Here is a 20975-nt window from a genome sequence, read left to right on the forward strand (position 1 = left end):
GGAACGCGTTGATATCCACTGCCGATATTTCCTCATATATAAATCAGTGAATTTTTTCGCAAGTAGTAGAACAGCACGATAAAGCTGTGAGTGGCGGTTATCCTGACCATCATGCCCCGGTACAGTAAAAATGTGACTGAGATTGAAACAGCAGACGGCATGCGGTGGATCCAAACCGGAGTTTAATGTTATGCAAATAAGTGTTTTTAGGCCTAACAATGCAACTTTAGACAACTCTGTTTCGTTTTCGTATAATAATAGGGCAATACACAACATACAGAAAGTTACGTCATTGTCCACAGTATGCTAGATATTGTCTCGGACAACACCTTCTGACTTTCAAAAAAAAATGACAACTTGCATTGCTTTCTTTTTCTGCACTTACCTTTTCTCGCGTGATTGAAATTTAATATAGTATATTCTATATAACACCTACATCTATAGCTCATCATAATAAACAAATATTCACGTTTTGTGAAATATTTAGTATATTAATGAGGGGAGTCGTCACCTGCGCATGCGTCAGATGGCCATAGCGTGTGATTGTTTACAAACAAGCGTCTACCCACGAGCCTTTGCGTTTTAGCATCTATTGTCGTCGTTTGGGACTCAATTTCCGCGCGTGCGCAGGTGACGACCTTCCCGCTTTAATAGTTTGTAACGCATATTTTGTATGGCGTGTGGTTTATAATCTAGAAGTACATGAAATGAAAGTTAGAGTGGTTCAGTTGGCCAAAAACCTTCATATGCTGCTCTGGATATCATTGGTCACTACGCATTTGCAAAAAAAAAAACCCTACTGCTGTTATCAGATTTTCCTCATTTATATAGACGTCTTTTCTAAAAAAAATGAATAAAACAAAAAAAATATGGTACAATTTTCTCTATTGGCCTTCAATCATGTACTTCAATTGCATGTTTCCTATTTTGAGCGTGTCATTTTTCCGCAATGTTTGGTGCACATGATTTTGTGAGATAACAGTTTGGGCGATGTGTGTTCACATTTACAAGCACAAGGCGAAAGAGCTGACAAAAATTCAATATTTGAAGCAACATCTTCTGCAATATTTGGAGAATGAATCTTCGGGTCACTTTTTCATGACATGGAACAGATGAACTTCTTTCTTGTCTAATGTTATGACCACTCTTTTTTTGTCTATCTCAGCTCTTCTGATTACGACTCAATACATCGACATTATTCGTCAAAAAAATAAACTGGTAACCGTTATCATGGCTACCTCTTTAAGACCGCCTGAGTACCGTGTTGATTCTATTAAGGTGGGTTGTAAATTGTTGTCGACTGTACTATCAGATTGAATGACTGTGTAGTAACAGAGAACACAGCCCCCTGGTACATACCTTATGAACCTTCCGTTATCACTGTATAATATTTAAATAACATGCCATGGCTAGCATCAATAATTTTCACCTTCCACAAAATAAGCAGTATACCCGTGTTTGATTGTGTGTGGCAAAAGTAACATAGGGAAAAAAATCACTAGTGAAAGGTTTGTTAATATGGAACAAGGATGAGTATGACATGTGTCGTGTTTATTATTTGATCACTTGAGTTTTTATAGGAATTCATACTGGGATCACACAACAATTAATGTATATCTTTATTTATGGCGGCCTGTTTTTAGAGATTATATCTTGTATCTGTTTATAAGAAAGCTAAAAATTCAAACAATTATCAAAATTATACAGTCATGCTTGAGCATGATTTAAGGTGTTTCGTGATTACAAAGTACTTGAATAAATGAATGAATGTTGCCGGAAGTTGTTCCCAACACAGTACCTAATTTGCATAACAATTTCACCAACAATCACGGAATTGGCTGAATACTTAAAAATGTCCTTCTTTAGCAACATTACAGGGCAGATGGTATTGTGGGGTACAGTCCAAAATAACTCTTCCATGTCATGTGGTGTTACCAAAAATATTCACTGGCTGTTTCAATTTATTGTAATTTAAAGTAGTAATAGGTGAACTTAATATGTGATCAGTGTCATACATAGAGTAGATTGGTAAGCCAGATTGTCTTGTTCATTATGTACAAATGACCAATTAAAAATAACTTGCACCTACTCAACAATATGTATATTTCTATTATAAAATTATGCTTGTAAATACGTTTGTTGTATGACTTTTCTGTCTGATCACGTGAACAGGCATTGTAGGGTAAGCCAGAAACATTATAAACTATGGAGAAACTGTTAACTGTAACAATTGTAATGGATTTGTATTACTAAAAAGGAATTTAAAGACAAAAGTTTGAAAATGAAAATGGGTCTTAAAATGTCCGTAATTATGCCTATTTATTGAGTTTTATTACTGGTATTCTTTAACTCTTAAATGTAACACAACTTTTATTGCTGCTATTTCAGACAATATTTTTGCCGAAACCTGTTCTCATACGAAAGGAAATTTTGGATCCATGGCATCAAGATGTAATAAGTATTAAACTGACTCGTTTTAATGATTTCTTTGTAATATAATAATATATATATATATATCATTAGGGCGTGGGCTGTTCTGGCATACTATCTGTTTGATTGCATTGTTCGAAGTCAAAACTAAAGACAAGTATCTAATACGTGTGAGTCATTTGCCATTATGATGATATTGGTAAAACAAAAAACATCGGCAAGTGTAAATGTTCTGTCAGTACATTAGATGCTCAGGCACAGGTCTAAAGACATGTGCCAAATATGGACGTCTACTCAAATTACATGCTGTTCTCAGTATTTGTTAAGCTTTTTACGTCGAGGTTTGTATGATATGTAATATATATTTCTTCCGCAGTATCGATATTAAGGATATAACATATGGTAATTCATTGAATTTATATTATTATTATATGAAGCCTTTAAACACTAATATAATGACGCCAAACAAAATTAATTATGTTGGACTAACACGATTAAACAACTTCATCACAACTTCACAACGTTGTGAAGTATGAAAAAGATTCAATACAAACATTATAGAATCTGAATACAATACTTCTGTAAATTGTTCACCTCTTGAGATGGATATCAAGCAAACATAAAATATACTTGTTCGATTTCATTTTTCCGCTTTGAAATATATTAAATTTAAACAAAGTATTGCTGTCATACTGATCCATCTTTTGAAAACATTATAACGCGTGGTTCAATCCATCAATTCTATACTTTTTATTTAACCTTTCGATATATATAAATAACATACAATGTAATAATATGGAATGACAAATTGGCTTGTTAATTTTTTCATTTACTGACATAGTGTATGCTCGCTTTAATGATGAATACAAATGATATTATTGGAAATAACTGAAACACATTGATGAACGGTATCATATCTCAGCAACTGACACACAAAACACATTGCGTTCCTCTTTCATATTTGTTCCGCCAGTCCGAGTATAACCGAGTAATTGCGTAGATTATATTTTAAATATTGTTAATATTGACTTATATGACTTATTTTAAAATTCCAGAATGTATACACATTAATGCATTGTGCTGCAGAAAAAGGAGATACAAGTTTTGTGAAAGACGTGTTAGAAGCATGTGATCTAATCATTTCAGCTACGGGAAAAGGTTTATTTGTAAGTGCAAAATTTGATTGTATAAGACCTTAATATTTTACTTTTCACGCACTATATATACATGTAACACAGTGTACTAAGTGTTTATGGTATTGTTTGGGAGTATATATTGAGTAAATAATTTTATATGCGTTTATTTTCACAAAAAAACAACGCTATTTTAGTCAAATAATGCGAGATCACAAACCAAGACAAATTATAACATCACATTGAGTAAACATTTCGATAACATTTATACAGTATCAGACTAAAACTGAGCACAACTGCCCAAGGATCTATCAAAAATAGACAATAGCAAGCAAGGGTGCTAACAATCAGCAACATTAAGACGACAGTGATTTTACAATAAACACACTGTATTTATAACTGTATATAACCACATTGACGACCATTGTATGTATCTAGTAACATTCGATACATACATATATATCAACTGCATTACATCTTCATCACAGAATGTCTCGAAGTGAAATCACACTAGTTTATACAATTTAACTGTCACAAAAACAGGACTCTGGCTTCATGCATCAAAGTATAACGGCAAGAAGTCCATACATGCAAGTTGTGCAGCACAATGGAGATGCGTTGACTAATAACAATGATGAAATTGTAAGTAAGAATATGTATAATTTACTACTGATAATATAGTTTTTTGCTCCCAAACCAACTCGTTTTGTTAATGTGTGTGTCATTCAAGTTTACTCACTTTGAGGAAAAGCACTGCTACCATTTAATTACCCAATTCATATTATTATTATTTAAGGGCCATGTAACATCGAGACGTATAAAACGTGCGCTGGAGAGTGGGAATGTTCAATGGATATTTGCAGATGAACTGGATGACATATGGCACACAACAGAGGTGAGAAATGTGACTGGTCGTTTTTCGTAATACCATATTTATTCACATATTTACAGTAATCAGTAAGAAACAACACCTGTCAACCAACTAATTTATTGTATTATATGTAATTTAATGTTTACAAATATATATGTATAGCCAGTAGAGTTGCTCACATGTGAAACTCTCACCCCCACTACATAAGTTGTTCTTCTCCCATAGGAAAAGAAACAAGCAGCTCACATCCACCATGTCGTTGGAGAGAATACGAATGGCGAATACAAGATCTTAGATATATTTGGAAAGAATGTAGAATCTGACTTGTCGTCTTTATATGCAAGCGAATGCAAAGTATCCGTTATGATAACAGGTTCATGCCTTTGTACAACTACCAAATATTCTAAGTTGTTCAGTTTATTTAGTAGGTGCAAAATTCACAATTTATTAGTTCACAATTTGTCATTCTATCAATATCCAAGATTGAAAGTTTATAACGGCATATTGTTATCCAGTGTGTCAATGATCAGTGCTAAGAGTACGTTATCTTGGCTTACCCCATCTGTTAAACACATCGGTTTTGTGTATGTCGACATCCCAGCACCATGGTATATTCGTTTACCTGGCAGGATAGATACACTGAAAATAAGTCACTGTAGATTTGACAGAAATGTGAAGGGCAATGATCAGAAATTTATTCATATCACTGCAAATGCTGTTAATAGATTGTATCTTGATAACAACCGCTTACAATCACTTCAAATGGATATAGGTTGTCTATCTGGGTTAAAAGTGTTTGATGTCAGCAATAATAATATCACACGAATACCTCAGTCATTAAGCAGAAACACATTTATAATTTCTGGCAAGCCTGTTGCAAACATTCCAAAAGATGTTATCAAAAACGGGATGGAAAGTGTTCTAGCGTACTTGTCTGTGTTTGATGACAGCAGAAATACAGTGGAAAATAACAAAGTAAAGATGGTTCTAGTTGGTCACGAAGGTGTTGGCAAAACTACATTAACAAAAACACTAGGTGGATTGGTTGGTAAGGTTTTGAAAACACATGGCATTGATATAAGTAATATCAAAGAAAATGATATCCAAATTTGTATTTTGCTGGTGATGTAGACTTTCTTGAGTCACACTGTTTGTTTCTTACAGACGACACACTATTTTTGGTCGTCTTTGATCTCAGTAAATGTGGGTTAAGTCCCACATCTTCATCGGTTAGTCAGTTAGGCCGACTTTTTCTCTGGCTTCAAAACATTCATCTGCATGCGCCTTATGCACGTACATTGATTGTTGGAACACACGCTGATATGGGCATGTTGAACAATGTTATTCTTCAAAACCTTTGGCAACAGGTATTCAAGAGTATACATGAAACACGTAGTGCTCATCTTGCCTTTTACAAACATTCTGAGAGAGCTGATTGTATAATGTCAGCCACAAGTAGCATCCAGAAGGAGATTACATGATGGTAGAGCTGGGTTTGTAGAAGTTGATAACCAGACTCCTCAAAATACGGACACATCTTTGCCAACAGATGACAATATGTGTTCTACTGTTTACCCTCATATACTTGGATACTATGAAGTAAGCAATAATGGGATTTTACCTAAACTAGGGCTCGGCTGGAAAAATAAAAGCGTCCATCACCTGAAAATGGCAATTTGCAAACTAGCTAGGCAGATGACAGCAGATATAATGCCCAATATTCCGGAGACATGGCATTTTGTCAGAGAATTATTGAAACAGCGAAAGGGAATACCTGGTGCACTTCTGTCTTGAAATATTCATATTTCATGAGAGTTTCTCATAACTTAGGTGTTACCTCTGAGGATTCACTCTCACATTTAATGAGCTTCCTAGCTAGTCAGGTTGATATTGTATATGTGAAGCCACCCCACGTGTCTAATGATGATAGAATAGTTGTGACAGATGTGAAATGGTTAGCAGACGTTCTAAAGGAGGTAATATTTATGGTGAACAGCAGGCCTAGGGTAGATACACTTGACATTTTGAGACATGAAGATGTAGAAGAAGCATTAAAAGGCACAAGTCGGGATTTTCATGACCCACTGGTAACCCTTTTAACAGAGATGGGCATCTGTTTTCAGTTTCAATGGTTAAACCAACCAAGGAAGCTAGTGTTTCCAAGGAGCTTGCCAATTGGACAACCACCTGTAGATGAGTGGAACACCTATCCCACAGAAGGGAAGAAGCAGTGTTGTATCTTGTATCAGTATGTTTTCTTGCCCCTGTATTGTTCTGTGATATTGTGGTTAAGGTGCATGCTCTCACAAAGTTCATTGACGAGTCTTTATTTTACTGCAACAATTTTCTTTATCGCAGGTCAGGTGTTGATACACCATGTAACATGTGTCGTGCTAGTAGACAGGAAGAGTCAGTTCAGTTGTGTCGTTTTGTGCTATTGTATCATATAAATAGCATTCTTGTAGTTGTCAGGGGTCCGCACTCATGCTGTATCATTGATGAGATTGATAGGGAAATAATGACCACTGTTTCCAGTGCTAAACTGTATAATGGTATTTCTATGACGAAATCAGAGGCTTGCCCAATATGTGCATGTACTTGTACCATTGACACAGGTACTGTTAAGTGTGGTGAGCAAGCATTTGTATTCTCCAAATATCTTTTGCGGAACAAACTTTCCAAAGCAGCATCCAATAAAGGATATATCTAATGTCCTCAGTGACAGAGTATGTCCAGGCTTATTTGTGATGCTTCCTATTAAAAGTGCTTTTGACGTCAAATCTAGAATCTCAGATGGGTATTCTTTGCACTTACTGTGCGAGTTTCCTGGAAATCCACGCTTCTTACATTCACCAGGATATAGTTTATTTTGTGAATGAATTTCTTGACAAGTATGTTGCTTATCTTGTTGAAATACTAGAATTTCTTGGAAAGATAGAATCACTTGTGTCTCTTGTTCCTGTAGTAGGTCCAACAATTGGCCCCTCCTTTAAAGTAGCAGGGACAGCAGGAGACATTCTTGGGTGGTTCAATGACATATTTGCTAATAAATATCCTTCAATCAAAGGATCTGCACATCATTCATGCACAACTATGAAAGAATTAAAAGAGCATCGCAATGCTCCACAGCGAATTGAGTTCGCCCGTTTTCTAAGGAAATCAGATGAGAAAGATCGTTTTGGAGATTTATACCCTGTGCCATATAGTGGAGAAACACTGTGGTGCCGTGAAGAGCATCATGGAATCCTAGCAGAACGTCGACTATGAGAAAATATAGTCCTGATTTGGATCTGTGTTATCCCGACTTTGACCTTTTCATCTACATCCAGTGAAGTCGACTATATAATATTTTTATTTCAACGTCATATTGATCTCTTATTGGAAGATGTTTGAAATTGAAGTTGATAATTGAATCGTTTTTTTGTGAAATGTAAAATATCAGTTCCAAAGCAAATATTTCGAAGAGCTATTGTGTCAAAAACGTCTGCTTAAATCACTTTCTGTGTGTGTTGCTTTAGCACGCAATATTGTTATTAAATTATACCTGTGTTAATTCGTATTAAAGCGGGGGAGTCGTCACCACACATGCGCCAAATGGCCATAGCGTGTCATTGTTTACAAACAAGTGTCTACCCGTGAGCCTTTGCATTTTTAGCCTGTGTTATCCTCGCTTGGAACTTAATTCCCGCGCGTGCGCAGGTGACGACCCTCCCGCTTTAATTCAGATCACGGTAATGACACAAAATTGATGGTTACACTAGATTTATTGTCACTGCTTGAGGTAGCTCATTTAATATCTGATCAGTGACACAGTGACTAATTATTGTTCATTTAAATAAAACCATGTTAAATGTACATTTCCTGTAACTTGCGCATGCGCATACAGTGGCGAAGCGTATATGGTGTAAATGAGTTTGCACAAAGACCATTCAAATTAATGATATAGTGTTTACGTCATCTCAGAAATGCCTCATCGCTAGAAGGCGTGATTTGTATTGGGGTGGTGTATGTTTTATACATACATACATTAATATTTTATGTTATTTTACCTCGTATTTGTTTTCATGCACAGATCAGCAAGTAAAAATAGTAATCTTCAATTATTTTGTTATGACTTTTTTTTTCAAAATTTAACTTCCGTTATATGTAGGAGACGTTCATCACTCATGCTTTGACGGCTTCGAATCGTTATTAGATTATCATTTTAATTTGTATGTGCTTTTTTTGATCTTCATTTTGCAATGCGCTAGTGCATGTGTGACGTAAATTAATTTTAACGTGTCGCTATTTTTGTTCATCTATATTCGTCCGCCAATCTCGTGTTTAGGACAAACACCAAACAATAGTTGTCGATGTGAATATTATTATCCGACACTACATAATCACAATATCACAAACTATGTGTTGTCGTTAGAGGGCGCTGTGTATGTCAAACATAACAAAAATCGCCGACCAGCGTTGTCGCCATTTTCCATTGAACAGAATTGTCGATATAGAACTATATTATGTACATTTCATTACAAATATATTATATGAATCTTAACATTTAATAATATTCAATATTTATTTTTTGGCTGCCAATGTAGAAATATATTTGATTGTATAGAGAATAAATGATACGTTGTTTACTTTCATCAATTGTTGTAACTTTCTCTGTTGCATAGATTGTGCACGTGGGTCAGGATTACATCTATATATTCTAGTATAATTTCAGCCTTTTTCTCCTAGCAAAATATGTCACATGCTAATTACTTTATATTAAATGAAATATAATTTTTGTTTATGTTATCTTTTGCATATTTTGCACAAAATTAGAGAGAATATTACTGGGTCATCAGGGACAAAACATTATTTCTTGGGTGCATAGGTCACATATTTGATACGGATTGTTTTGAATTACTGAGTGACGTATCACGTCTCTCTAGTAAATGAAGGCCCTTTAAAAGGGCGCTGAACTGTAGATTTTAGGGTTTATTTCACGATCTTAATGTAATTTTGATCAAGTCTAAACCAAATTCGAACTTCCCTACCAGCCTACTGCCTTTTTGTAACGATTTTAAAAGACGCACAAAGCAAACATTTGCCTCGTTTTCTATGGAGAGCCGCTGCTGCGGGTCCATTGTTTCAGTGACGTTGTTCATGAACTACCCTGATTGGTCAACGCTATGTTTTCACTGTATTGCTTGCCAAACTCGTAGTGTTATCGATGAACTATGGCAGATTCAAGCGACTATGCTTATGACAGCTCTAGTGAAACTGAACTTGCTGTGGGTAGTGTCTCTGCTGTAAAATCTTGCCGGTTCGAGCCGAAATACCGGCCTGGAGAGGAAAGAGTAGCGATGACACGGACACGGACAGCTCGGGTGGTGCTTTTTTCTGTGATCATCTATCAGTAAAAGGTGATGTATTTGGCAGTAATAAATGAATAACATATTTGACGTAATTTTACTTGAATATATATTGCGTCAGGGATATGACCTTGAATTGAAAGCAAACCTCAAAGTCAATGCATATATATACAGGGTTACCATTGACTTCACATGTATCATCTCACAAAACTTTTTGCGAAGGTGATATTGAATAAACATTTGTAAATGACTCCATAGCAAAGGAATAACCGGCAATGTCAGCGTCGGTTTTTTCAACACAGCCGAAATCTCGACAATAAATAAACGGTTTTCAATTTCTTTAAATAGTGTAAACTACTTTATTTTAGCTGCTAAATTTTCGCTACAAAGACATTTTTCCCTGAATTTTGATGCGTTGAATGTATTTTCAATGGATTTTATTTTCACTGATTTATGTCTCCATCAGAAAATAACACAAATGAATTTCAATTGAAAATAATGTAATTTACAATAGTTTTAATAATTTTTATAACAAGTTAGTGCCTTGTTAATATAATTAATAATATGTGCCTTGATAGTAAATAATAGGGTAAAATGGATTTTAGAAGCAAACAGAAATAACCGTTCAAGGAATAATAAAAATGATAGCGTGCTTGCACATCGTTTTTCCTGTACGCACAATATGATCATTTCATCATGTGATGTGATTACGGTAACTGACATAGAACACCTACAATGTTTTATCATGACTTACTTCAATCTGTTAGCATGTGCAGGAAGGTTGCCATAGACACAAATGATCGGGACAATATACATACTTTGAATTGTTATAAAACATAATTTTATTTGGGTTATTTGAGATACAAAAGATATGTACATGTGATCCCGGGGTACAAAACTCATACTCCCATTCGTCGGATAGCGCATTTGAACTGCTCATTGTGCAACTACTCAATGCCAGATCAGTACATGTATCAACAGATGAACGTATTACTGGTGTATGCGTTTATTGTCATATTCACATAGTTAATTTTCCATGGTCAGTGATCGCACATAACTCTGTCATGCACAAAACAAATATCCATTGAACAATTTGTAAAATCAGGAATAGTACAACGCTCTTCAAACTTATTAATGGTAAACATGCATTGGCAGAAGAGAGTAGATTCAAACTACGCCCTCTGCGGTCAAAAAACGAAAACTTTGGAACAGTGTATAGATTGAACAGGACATTGGAGTACCTGCTATCGTCGAGTTTAAACAGCAAACATTGAATTCAAAAATACACACTCGGAGAAAAGAAAAATGGATGAAATAATGGATGAAAATCACGATTGGAAAATTTGGCAGTGTGATTCGGCAATTTTAAACCCGTGATTATCCTATGATTATGTGTGACTGTCTTCCAAGAAACTGTTTTGTTTCCCGGGTGTTGGAATATGGCTATTAATGGAAGTAATGAATCAATTCACAATGAGCTTGAACGCGTTACTGAATGTAGCAAAGCACTACACTTTGTTTTCAAAACAAAAGAAAAACATGATTCAACTTGAATATATCTGTGTCGAAAGTTAAAGCCGAACAGTTGTCACGCAGCACGAAGACTAGGCCGCTTTAAATTCTGTAATTAAAAGATAAATCAACAGAATCGAATTTTCAGAGATAAATTTTTCGAAAGAAAGAAAGAAACAAAACAAACAAATACACAAAAGTTGTGCCTTTTAAAGGCAGCCGTTGAAAGATAAAAGAAATGTAATTCGGACAAGAAAATAAACAGTGTTTTAGAACTCTTGGCAACGGAATTAACAGCAGACAGAAAACCCGCATTGCATGCAAGGGATATAGAGTTGGAATTTGAAAAAATGAGTTTCATAGGTGGAGAGCGCCTGCATCTGGAACGGCAGTGATTGGAAGTTGATTGAATTTTGCTTTCACATTTAACAATTGGCAGTAAAATCATCATTTCTGAAATATATATCGCATTCTTAAAAAAATTAAAAATATTTTGTTTCTTTCTCTAAATATAATTAAATCATACATTTTAAAATTTGTTCTCTAAGCGTTACGTTCCTAAAACAGACACGCCTATGTACATTCACAAAAACAAATTACACATACGACTTACTAGAATTTGTTATTGTTGACACTAGGTAGCGCTATACCGAGTGGATTCAATTAATCAGATGATCAGAGTACCATCTTTTCATCCCGGCCACGTAATCTGTTTTTTACCATCGAACGAAAACTAACTCCTACTTTCTCTTTCTCTTAATTTGGTTTCAGCTTTAATAATTTGTTATGGTCACTATTCAGAGCGTGAAGCACTGCAAGCGCGTTCCTGGTGTCTGACAATAATTTATGGCTAATTTCATACATTGCCTATATATCTTCTTTTTTTGCGGTTTCCCGTGATATTGAGGATTCCTTCCAAATATGTCACCCGCAAGGTGTAGTTTTTTTTTTGTTTTTTTTTAATTTGAAACAATAATTCTGATAATTGCTATCAAACCATAATACTCATATCTTTTTTGAAGAACGATTTTTTTCTCTTGTGATCAATGAATGATAATACAACAATTGCAAACTCGCGGGCAATAAATAGACCCGCAATGACCTTTACAAAAATGTTCCCAACACCGTGACTTAATCACTTTGCACACACATGTTGATTTCCGCATGCGTGAAGCATGCTGGGAACAAAACACCCTTTACAACACTATTATTAAAGGGAATTCCCCCGGAAACCGGATATCATGCAAGGAATTGTTCTGGTTCACGATCCGGCTTTTTATGTAAGTAATTGACCCATGTTTTGATTTTGATTTATTCATGATATTATTCGATTCATAAGTGTTCCCTCGAACAAAGTTAACGTGGTCTATTTTCAGCTGATGGTTAGTGTTTGGTGTACTCGTCCGACTAAGAGCCCACCCCTACTTTTGTCGATTAATTTTTTGGGCTTCATATTCGACTAATAGTGCACCCGCTTCCGAAACTTCTCAAATGAAACCACCGAGTCGTGGAACCCAGTCCTTGAATATAGTTTTACACTTTTTTAAAAAACTGGGAATCACCATTTCGTTTTAAATATTCACGCCCATCATTCGTCAGAATCGGTGACAACAAATCGTATTCATGCATCGGCAATTTACTTCCGCATTGCGTTGTAAAAAATGCCACCGTCAATATTCGGAAATTCACGAGAAATTTCGCCAGTAAAACACAACATTCTCTTTAAACAATTGTGAAGAAAAAGAATCTCGCCATATTTTCGTCGAATTCGGTTCCAAATTCCCGGAAAATAACGTCAGCACAACGTAGCATTATGATGCGTTAATAACAAGAGGGCGTTTTAGTAGGTCAATTAGCGCCAACCACGGTGACGAAGTAACAGTGTGCCAACACATTCGTCCCACAAGTCGATTCGTCCCATTTCACGTTCGTCCTTTTTTTTTAGCTCCGCTGTCGACTTTGTCGAGCGGAGCTTATCATATGAGTGATTGTCCGTCGTCGCCTGTGTCAATGTTTTACTTGTTTGACCTTTTCTTGAAAAGTACAAGTCTGAGTGCTTTGATACTTTGTGTATATGTACCTTGGGTAGACCTCTCTCAGATTTGTTCATTTCATGATTTCTTCAATTCTCTAATTTTGATGAATATTTTTGTCATTTTTGGTAAAAAGTGATATTTTCGACTTCTTGTTACAAACCGCAAGTCCAATTGCTTTTATATTACATGTATAAGTATTACATGTAGACCTCTTTCAGATTTGTTAATTTCTAATTTTGATGATTATTTTTGTCATTTAATTGGTGAAAAGTAATATTTTCGACTTGCTTTTATACATATATAGGTACTACGTGTGGACTTATTTCAGATTTGTCCCCTTGCTTTATATATATATATTATTCATTTTCTAATGATATCTTCAGTTCTTTAATTGTAATGTGCATTGCTAACAGCGGAGCTATCTCAGCCGACAGGCTGCTTGTTTTAATTTTCGGTCAGCTTTACGATCTTGGGTGTTCAGCCAAAACCATTTTTGCGGAGACGATCGACCTTGTGTTTACGCAGTGACAACACGAATGAAGGCCTCCAAGATGGCGACGTATCCCATTATACCTTACTAAATCCTCTGATGATTTAGTTGTGTTATAAAGTTATTACTGTCATGGGAACAATGACGTCAGTGAAAGACCTCTATATAGTTACTGACACGCTTCCTATATACAAGTAGCATAAAATATGACTACTGTGGCAACCGAGTTAGCTAACATCATGGTATTTAAGGATTTTAAAAATGAAAACAGATTTTGAAAACAAAAATGAATTTTAATCAAAGAAAGCTTAGAAAGAACTCCCGTGTGCTGAAGGAAGAGGGATCATGATGTAATATTCGGGAATATTTGAAAATGGTAAACAAATTATGAATACTCTATTAAATAAGGAGCCACCAGTAGTCATCTACACACATAGACATCATATACCTACAATAAGCCTACTTAAAAATATGCATAAAAAGTCTACACAAAATTGAAACATTAAAAAGAAAACTGAAATAATTCATAAAACATTGACGAAAATGAAATGCAACGAAAATAGTGAACAAATAAATGCCCAAAATAAACTTATAGGGCATCAGTCGGCGAAATGGGGGCTTGTTTTGCAAATTTAATTAGCACTGAGAGCCTCGTTTTGAAACAGCGGGGATTTCCAACATGGCGACATGAGAAGGTTTTCTTCATGTCAACAAATAGGAAATGCCGTTTTTCATGCCCTTTATGGCATTCCCGATAAAAGAATATGCCATGAATGATACAACTATAAGTAGTTTTACAGGAAAACGACCCAATATGCAATAATAATGTGTATTAACTAAAACAACTCGCACGTCGCACTAATTGTAATTTTCTGCATGTTTTTCAACAAAGCTAGGTGGTATACTTGTCTAAAAAATACATTTTATGACCTAGAGCCGGGGTCAACTACGTGAATATTTTTATCAAGGTCATATTTAACTCTTGTGAAAATTTAAACTCCCAAGCTTCTTGCAGCTTCAAACGGCACAGTGTTAAACACCATGTGATGGGTAACAGGTGACTTGTGAGAGGACAGCTTGCCAAGCTATCATTCGTGATGTGCTCAGATCAATTTATTGCAACCGGGTTTTGCAGTGATTTCAGTGCTGGGAATTTACCCAATATACAGAGATACAGAGACCCCAACCCCACCCACCCACCCACCCACCCCACCCCTACCATTTTATGCATCATATGCCATTCTTTAATATAAATATAGCGGTTTTTATCCACCTCACCCTAATTGTGTGTGAGATAAGCTTCACTTAATTTGCCATAATTAAATTTTACAGATTATTTTATAAATTTCTTACTATTATTTTTGATAAGCAACCTACCTATTTTGTTTTTAAAAAAGTAAGAACATTTAATAAAATAAAATCTGTAAAATCTACTAATAAAGTAATCACATTGAATAAAGACAGACGAATGAACTTTTTTAATAACAGTTAACACAACATTACATATATTTTCAATCATACCATTTAGTCCATTTCAATATCACACTCATCGTCATCATCACTAAACAAGTCCTCTTGTATACTCTCATCTACTTCTTCCACATTTTCTTCATCTAACTCGTACTCTTTCTCGATTTCTTCAATTTCAATATCCACAGTGTCATCATTTTCTTCATCAATAATTTCATGATTGTCATCTTCTTCATCTAAAGATTTTTCTTTATCAATATTCATGCAGTTTAAGCAACTACATCCCGGGCCACAGAATTGATTTCTTTTTCTACATTTACAGACCTTATTTATACAACCAGACTGTTTACACTTGCAACCTCTGGTGTAGAAAACAACACGATCCTCAACATTTTGTATATTTTTTGGGGTATCCCAAGTTGGTGTAATCATGCCATTTTCAACTGTGTAACCAGAATTATCATAAAGAGGAAGGACCAGGTGATGTTTATGTGCCTGTGCCCATAATTCAGAAATAAAACATGAACGATACCAATGTAATTGCAAAGCCATATTATTTGGTATAATATCCTCTTCCATTTGCGTTCTGACTTGAATGGTATCGTGAATTTGTTTTAACCACAATATGTGTATTTCTTTCGGTGTAGAAGTTGCGTTATTAATTTTAATAGTTTTGTACAAATCATATGGACTGGTAAATTCTGCAGAGAACTGACTATAATGCTTTTGATAATAAACCGTACCAATAAGACGATAAAATGAAAGCAAGCCATTGTCTCTCATTAACCATCGTATTTGCAAGTGTACCAGAAATGCAGCTTTACCAAATCCAACAAAATAGGAAATAAAATCACAACCACTGGTAATATATAGAGTTTGAAAAACTCCAGCTCTCAAATTTATGTCTATTTGTGCTAAATCTGGATCATTTAGAAATGACTTATGTAATTTATTCAGATTTAAAAATGATTGGTCACCACATCGCACACTTAACTGGACAAATATTTGTGTATCAGGCAGTTCATTAATATATGGGAGACCTATATGATATACATCAGTGTCCGGAGAATATATGAGAATATTTTTTTTCGAGACACCATTACATGTTGCCATAACATTGTATCAGTCTCCTCGTGGTTACCATGGTAACATGGATTTTCCTCGGGGTCTTCAGAGGAGTTAACAGAAAATACCTTTCCTTTTAATGCACCATCTAGTCCACCCACTATAACAAATTCTTGTCCTACTGTGAGGAATGGTTTGATTAAAGTAGGCAGTTGTTTTGATAAGAAATTCACCAATACTCTCTTATTGACCCTCTCTGCCAAAAAAGACATCCATTTTTCTTTTGGAGTTGGAGACTCAAGGCTCAGGTTTTGATATATTCTGCATTTTAATTTTTGCTTTGACATATCTCTCTGTCCACGCTCTATATCTTTGGGACTCGGAATATCACAATTGATGGCATGTGGATCATCAAACAAAACATGAACTGTACCCTTACGAAAATTTGGCAGTATCCAACGATTTATCAGATGCATACAATAATCTTTAAATGTTGCATGGTTAATTCTCATTGGTGCACCTTGGATTAAAAACATTCCTTCAAGAAGCACCAAATCTGGTATCCAAGTTGAAGGTAATGTGTGTCCAATGATATTATTTTCCTCATATCTTTTTTTGTATACTTTGGTAGCATTATATTTAGTATCTTGGTGATGCATGGTGTCGTCTGCTTCACATATTGCCCGGGGAAGTGCAATAAACTGATAGAATTCCTTAATTGGCTCCCCTGTTTTAATTGAATTTGCCATTTGACGTCTCGGGCAAGCGTTTAACAGTTTCCTGTCAGCATCATTAGATCTAGTTTTTCTTTTGGTGATGGTTTTGGCAGAAAATGTATTTAATCTCCTTTTTCTAACGGGAGCATTAGTACTAGGTTTATTCAAAAGACGTGCATGTACATAATCATAGTATGCACGCTGACCCTCTCCATAGTATGTATGCATATCTTCATATGTAGAACCTGTAGCCACATTTTCTGAGAAAAGTTTGAACAAGCCCCTATTATTCTCTGTTATTAGAAATGCACCATCCTGAACAACTTTTTCTAAATACTTTTGGAAAAGTTGTTCTTCGTTTTGTTTGACACACTTTTGGAAATCATTAGATTTTTTGGAACCTGGCACTGTTGCTGTGTTTAATGGAGGTAAAATCTCCCTTTGCAAGTTTTTTTGACATGAAGCTCTGTAAGGCAGATACACAGCCACTGTGTCTAAAAATTCAGGAGATGGTTTATGAACTGTTGTTTTTACATGCAGGTTAATCAGTGTTTCATGGGCTTCATCAAGAGCAATTTCTCTCCATGTAAATCCAGTTAAGCTCACAGTAAATCCACCATCCTTAAGATGTGATAAAACACTCTTTGGCATTAAAAGTAAATCTAGTAAATGTCTAGGTATTAATCTCAAGTAGGTTGGCCGGTCATATGCATGATATAGAGGGGCTAGTGATTTTAATGCTGACATTCTTAAATCCCAGTCTGAGCTACTGAAAGCCAAATATAATGATACATAAGCTAATCCATCCCTGTAGACAAAATTAGACCAAAATCTATAAGTATCATCAGATTTACACCTCAGCTCAACATGTGCATAGAAATCACCAGGGAGTTCAGAAATTTCATTTTCAATTTCTTCTTTTAAATCTTTAATTTTTTTCAAGTCATTACTGTCTGTGTTGTCTAGTTTGTGTAATGCTTTCTTTGTTTTTCAAGACCTCATTCAGCATTTCTGTTATAGAGAGTGATGCAGTCTCACTGTTCTCAATAGTTGTCAAGTATTCACTTATTTGGTACCTATAAAAGGCTTCCCAAACTTGCATTAAAAAACGATGAGATCTTTTAAAATTCTGACACTGAATAAGAGATTGCAATAAACCATCCTCCTTATGTGTAACTTTAGCAATGTCCTTAAGGCCAGCCTCGAAATATATTTTAAAAAGAACAGGCTGAGTATTTGTTAGTATGTGCCAATCCCCTGGGAAAGGCAGAAGCCAGTTGAGCTCATCACTGTATTCATATTTTAATTTTGTAAGATAGTCAAACGTTTTACCATCTCCCACAACGATAAGATATTTCAGTCTTTTACCAATCTGAAATGTTTCATGAAGTTTTTCTACAACATGCTTTACTGTGGCTAAATTGTCACAAGGTTCATTCAGAACACCAAGGTAAATTACTCTGGACAACTCAGTAAAAGCATGTGTGGACTGTGAAAGATGGCTTTTGAGATTCGGCAAGATAATATCTGATTTAAATTTTTGCAAAACATGTTTCTGTAGACAGTACAAAAATGCATCCTTTTTCATTTTGTTTATACACTTTTCTTCATCACTGTTTATTTTAAAATCATCAACTGCAATATTTCCAAACTCTTGATATCTACCAGACACAGAAATTTCAGGAAGAAAAGATGCATTACTAGACTCCTCTGCCCTAGCAGACTGGACATCATTGCTTGTAACTTTTCTTTTCTTGGGTTTAGATGGTCCACTATCAGTTAAATCAATATTACTAGCCAACATAAACAAGTGGTCACTAAGTAACTCACTCGGTGTCATATTTAGTATATTTAGGCCTAATATGTGTGCATTTACCACAAACCAAGGTTGAAAAACATTATGTTTAGTGATATCTATCAAATTACAATCATCATTGTACCTCTCTTCTGATACTAACACATCATATACACCATATGCATGTCTTGTCAAATAGACAGGCTATACAGAATTCAGATTAGAACCAAAAGTACATAATATATCATTATCTTCCCCAAACACATGTACAGGACATTTCAGTGTAAATGAAAGACAAGCTATTTCAGCATAATCTCCAGGAGTAGTTCCCTCCTTTATACCCTCTGCTCGTCACTCAAAATCAAAATGTTGCTGGGTTAACAACAAAAGTTGTTTATTTTCAGGAATAACCTTTTCTAAATACATAAATGTAATTGTAGAGCTTATCAGAAAGAAATTGATTGGCAATGTATTGTCTTATGGCAGTGACCGTGTTATTTTACAGGTGGCCCACTTCATCAAGTACTGGTAAATCATCCACACCCCTATCAGCTTTTCTGAGAGTTACACATGATGCCACAGCAATACACCTGAATAGCGAGTCTACATCAGAATGGGTGCACAACTTTATCAATTCTGATATGGAATGTGGACGTGTACTTCCACGGATAAAGTCATGATAATTATTTTGCACCTTAATGGGCTTAGGCTCAACAGCCTGATAGAATGTGGCATGGAAACCCCTGTTTTTGTATGCAGCAGACACATCAGCATACGGTTGGCCAATATCAATATTGTCAACACTGGCAAGAACAAAACTATCCTGACTGTATACAATTATTTTTCCACTCGATTTTATAGTTGAAAAATTTATGTGTTTATGATAAGCTGCATCTTAATACAAGTATTTGTTTTATTTGTGTTTACTGTAAGTGGTGTACTGGATTCAATCCTTCTACTGTACAACTTAGTTGCTACATGTACTTCACAGAAGTAATTATTTGCCTCTTGTAACAGTAAAGGCTCCCCAGTAGTTCGTTTGTCACCAACATATAAACACATTTTGACCAATAATATATCCTCAAGATTGCCCGGGAGCAAAATGATTAAGTTTTCCCTGAACTGATTGTATCAACTCAGCTAATTCAGAATCACTTGAGTGACAACTCTTTCGATTAATTTTTTTGACTATTTGATAAAGATTCATGTAACAAGTATGCATAATGGACTACTTTCATGCAACTGTAATCCTGGATAATCACCATGTTCACTGAAATATTCCTTCAGTAACTGTGGGGAAAGGGGATGTTTTATTTCACTGACAGGTAATCTCTTTCCACAGTCTGGTAAACAACACCGTTGGTAACCCCTTTCATACCAAGATGAATAATGAACACTACACATAGAAACTTCATCTGGAATTGTATCTACTTCTAATCTCACATGTAAATTAAACCTGGCCAAAAATCTGTGCTTGTCATCAATTTTAGACATGCGAGTTGATTTTTCATTACTAACAAAGCACCTTTTTTGGACCTGCTCAGAAAATGTTTTTCCTGATGATGCATGTTGCTTCTTATATTCTCTTTCAATGAAATGTCTGCATGTATTACAGACACATGCTTCTGATAAGATGTTCATATCTTTTTTGAGCCATTCTTTGTAGTCATCAGGTTTATTTACAACATGGTACCACCTTGGTGTGGACAATGTGCCACATCGAGTACAAGGCCCACATTCATTTTTATCTGGATGTGCTTGCTGACTTAATGGTAAAACACCACCAAAACCACTGATATGAACATAAACATGAATTTTCTTAGTCTTTGAAGAAAAAGACATATGACCATACAAAGGCCTACCCATATAAAACAAACTGAATCACCAATTGGTAATCCAAATGCCTCAGCAATTTCTGATTTCAACCACTCACTTTTAGGAGTCTCAAGTTTAAACAAATATTCATGACAATCAAGATGAACAACAACTGTAATACCTCTAGATATGCTCTCTATTTGTTGTATGTTAGCAATCTTTGCTTCAATTCTTTGAAGTCTTGTGTTCAAATCAATTAAAAGAAGGGAAGTTTGAAAACCACTCAAACTGCCA

General features: G+C 35.2%; 1 protein-coding gene across 1 annotated transcript in view; it reads left to right on the plus strand.

Annotated features, from left to right (window-relative positions):
* The window catches only part of LOC146736268 (uncharacterized), a 33042-nt gene extending 27341 nt beyond the window's left edge, over positions 1-5701 (plus strand). Inside the window, exons 2-7 of the mRNA XM_085505462.1 lie at positions 1166-1278; positions 2389-2451; positions 3486-3596; positions 4107-4205; positions 4360-4458; positions 4660-5701. Coding sequence (XP_085361588.1) covers positions 1231-1278; positions 2389-2451; positions 3486-3596; positions 4107-4205; positions 4360-4458; positions 4660-5565 — 1326 coding nt within the window. The 5' untranslated portion in view covers positions 1166-1230 and the 3' untranslated portion in view covers positions 5566-5701. The remainder of the gene's footprint in view (positions 1-1165; positions 1279-2388; positions 2452-3485; positions 3597-4106; positions 4206-4359; positions 4459-4659) is intronic.
* Positions 5702-20975: the final 15274 nt, after the last annotated feature.

This window comes from Saccoglossus kowalevskii, chromosome 11, assembly GCF_978046115.1.
Source record: "Saccoglossus kowalevskii chromosome 11, keSacKowa6.1, whole genome shotgun sequence".
Classification (NCBI taxonomy): Eukaryota; Metazoa; Hemichordata; class Enteropneusta; family Harrimaniidae; genus Saccoglossus; species Saccoglossus kowalevskii.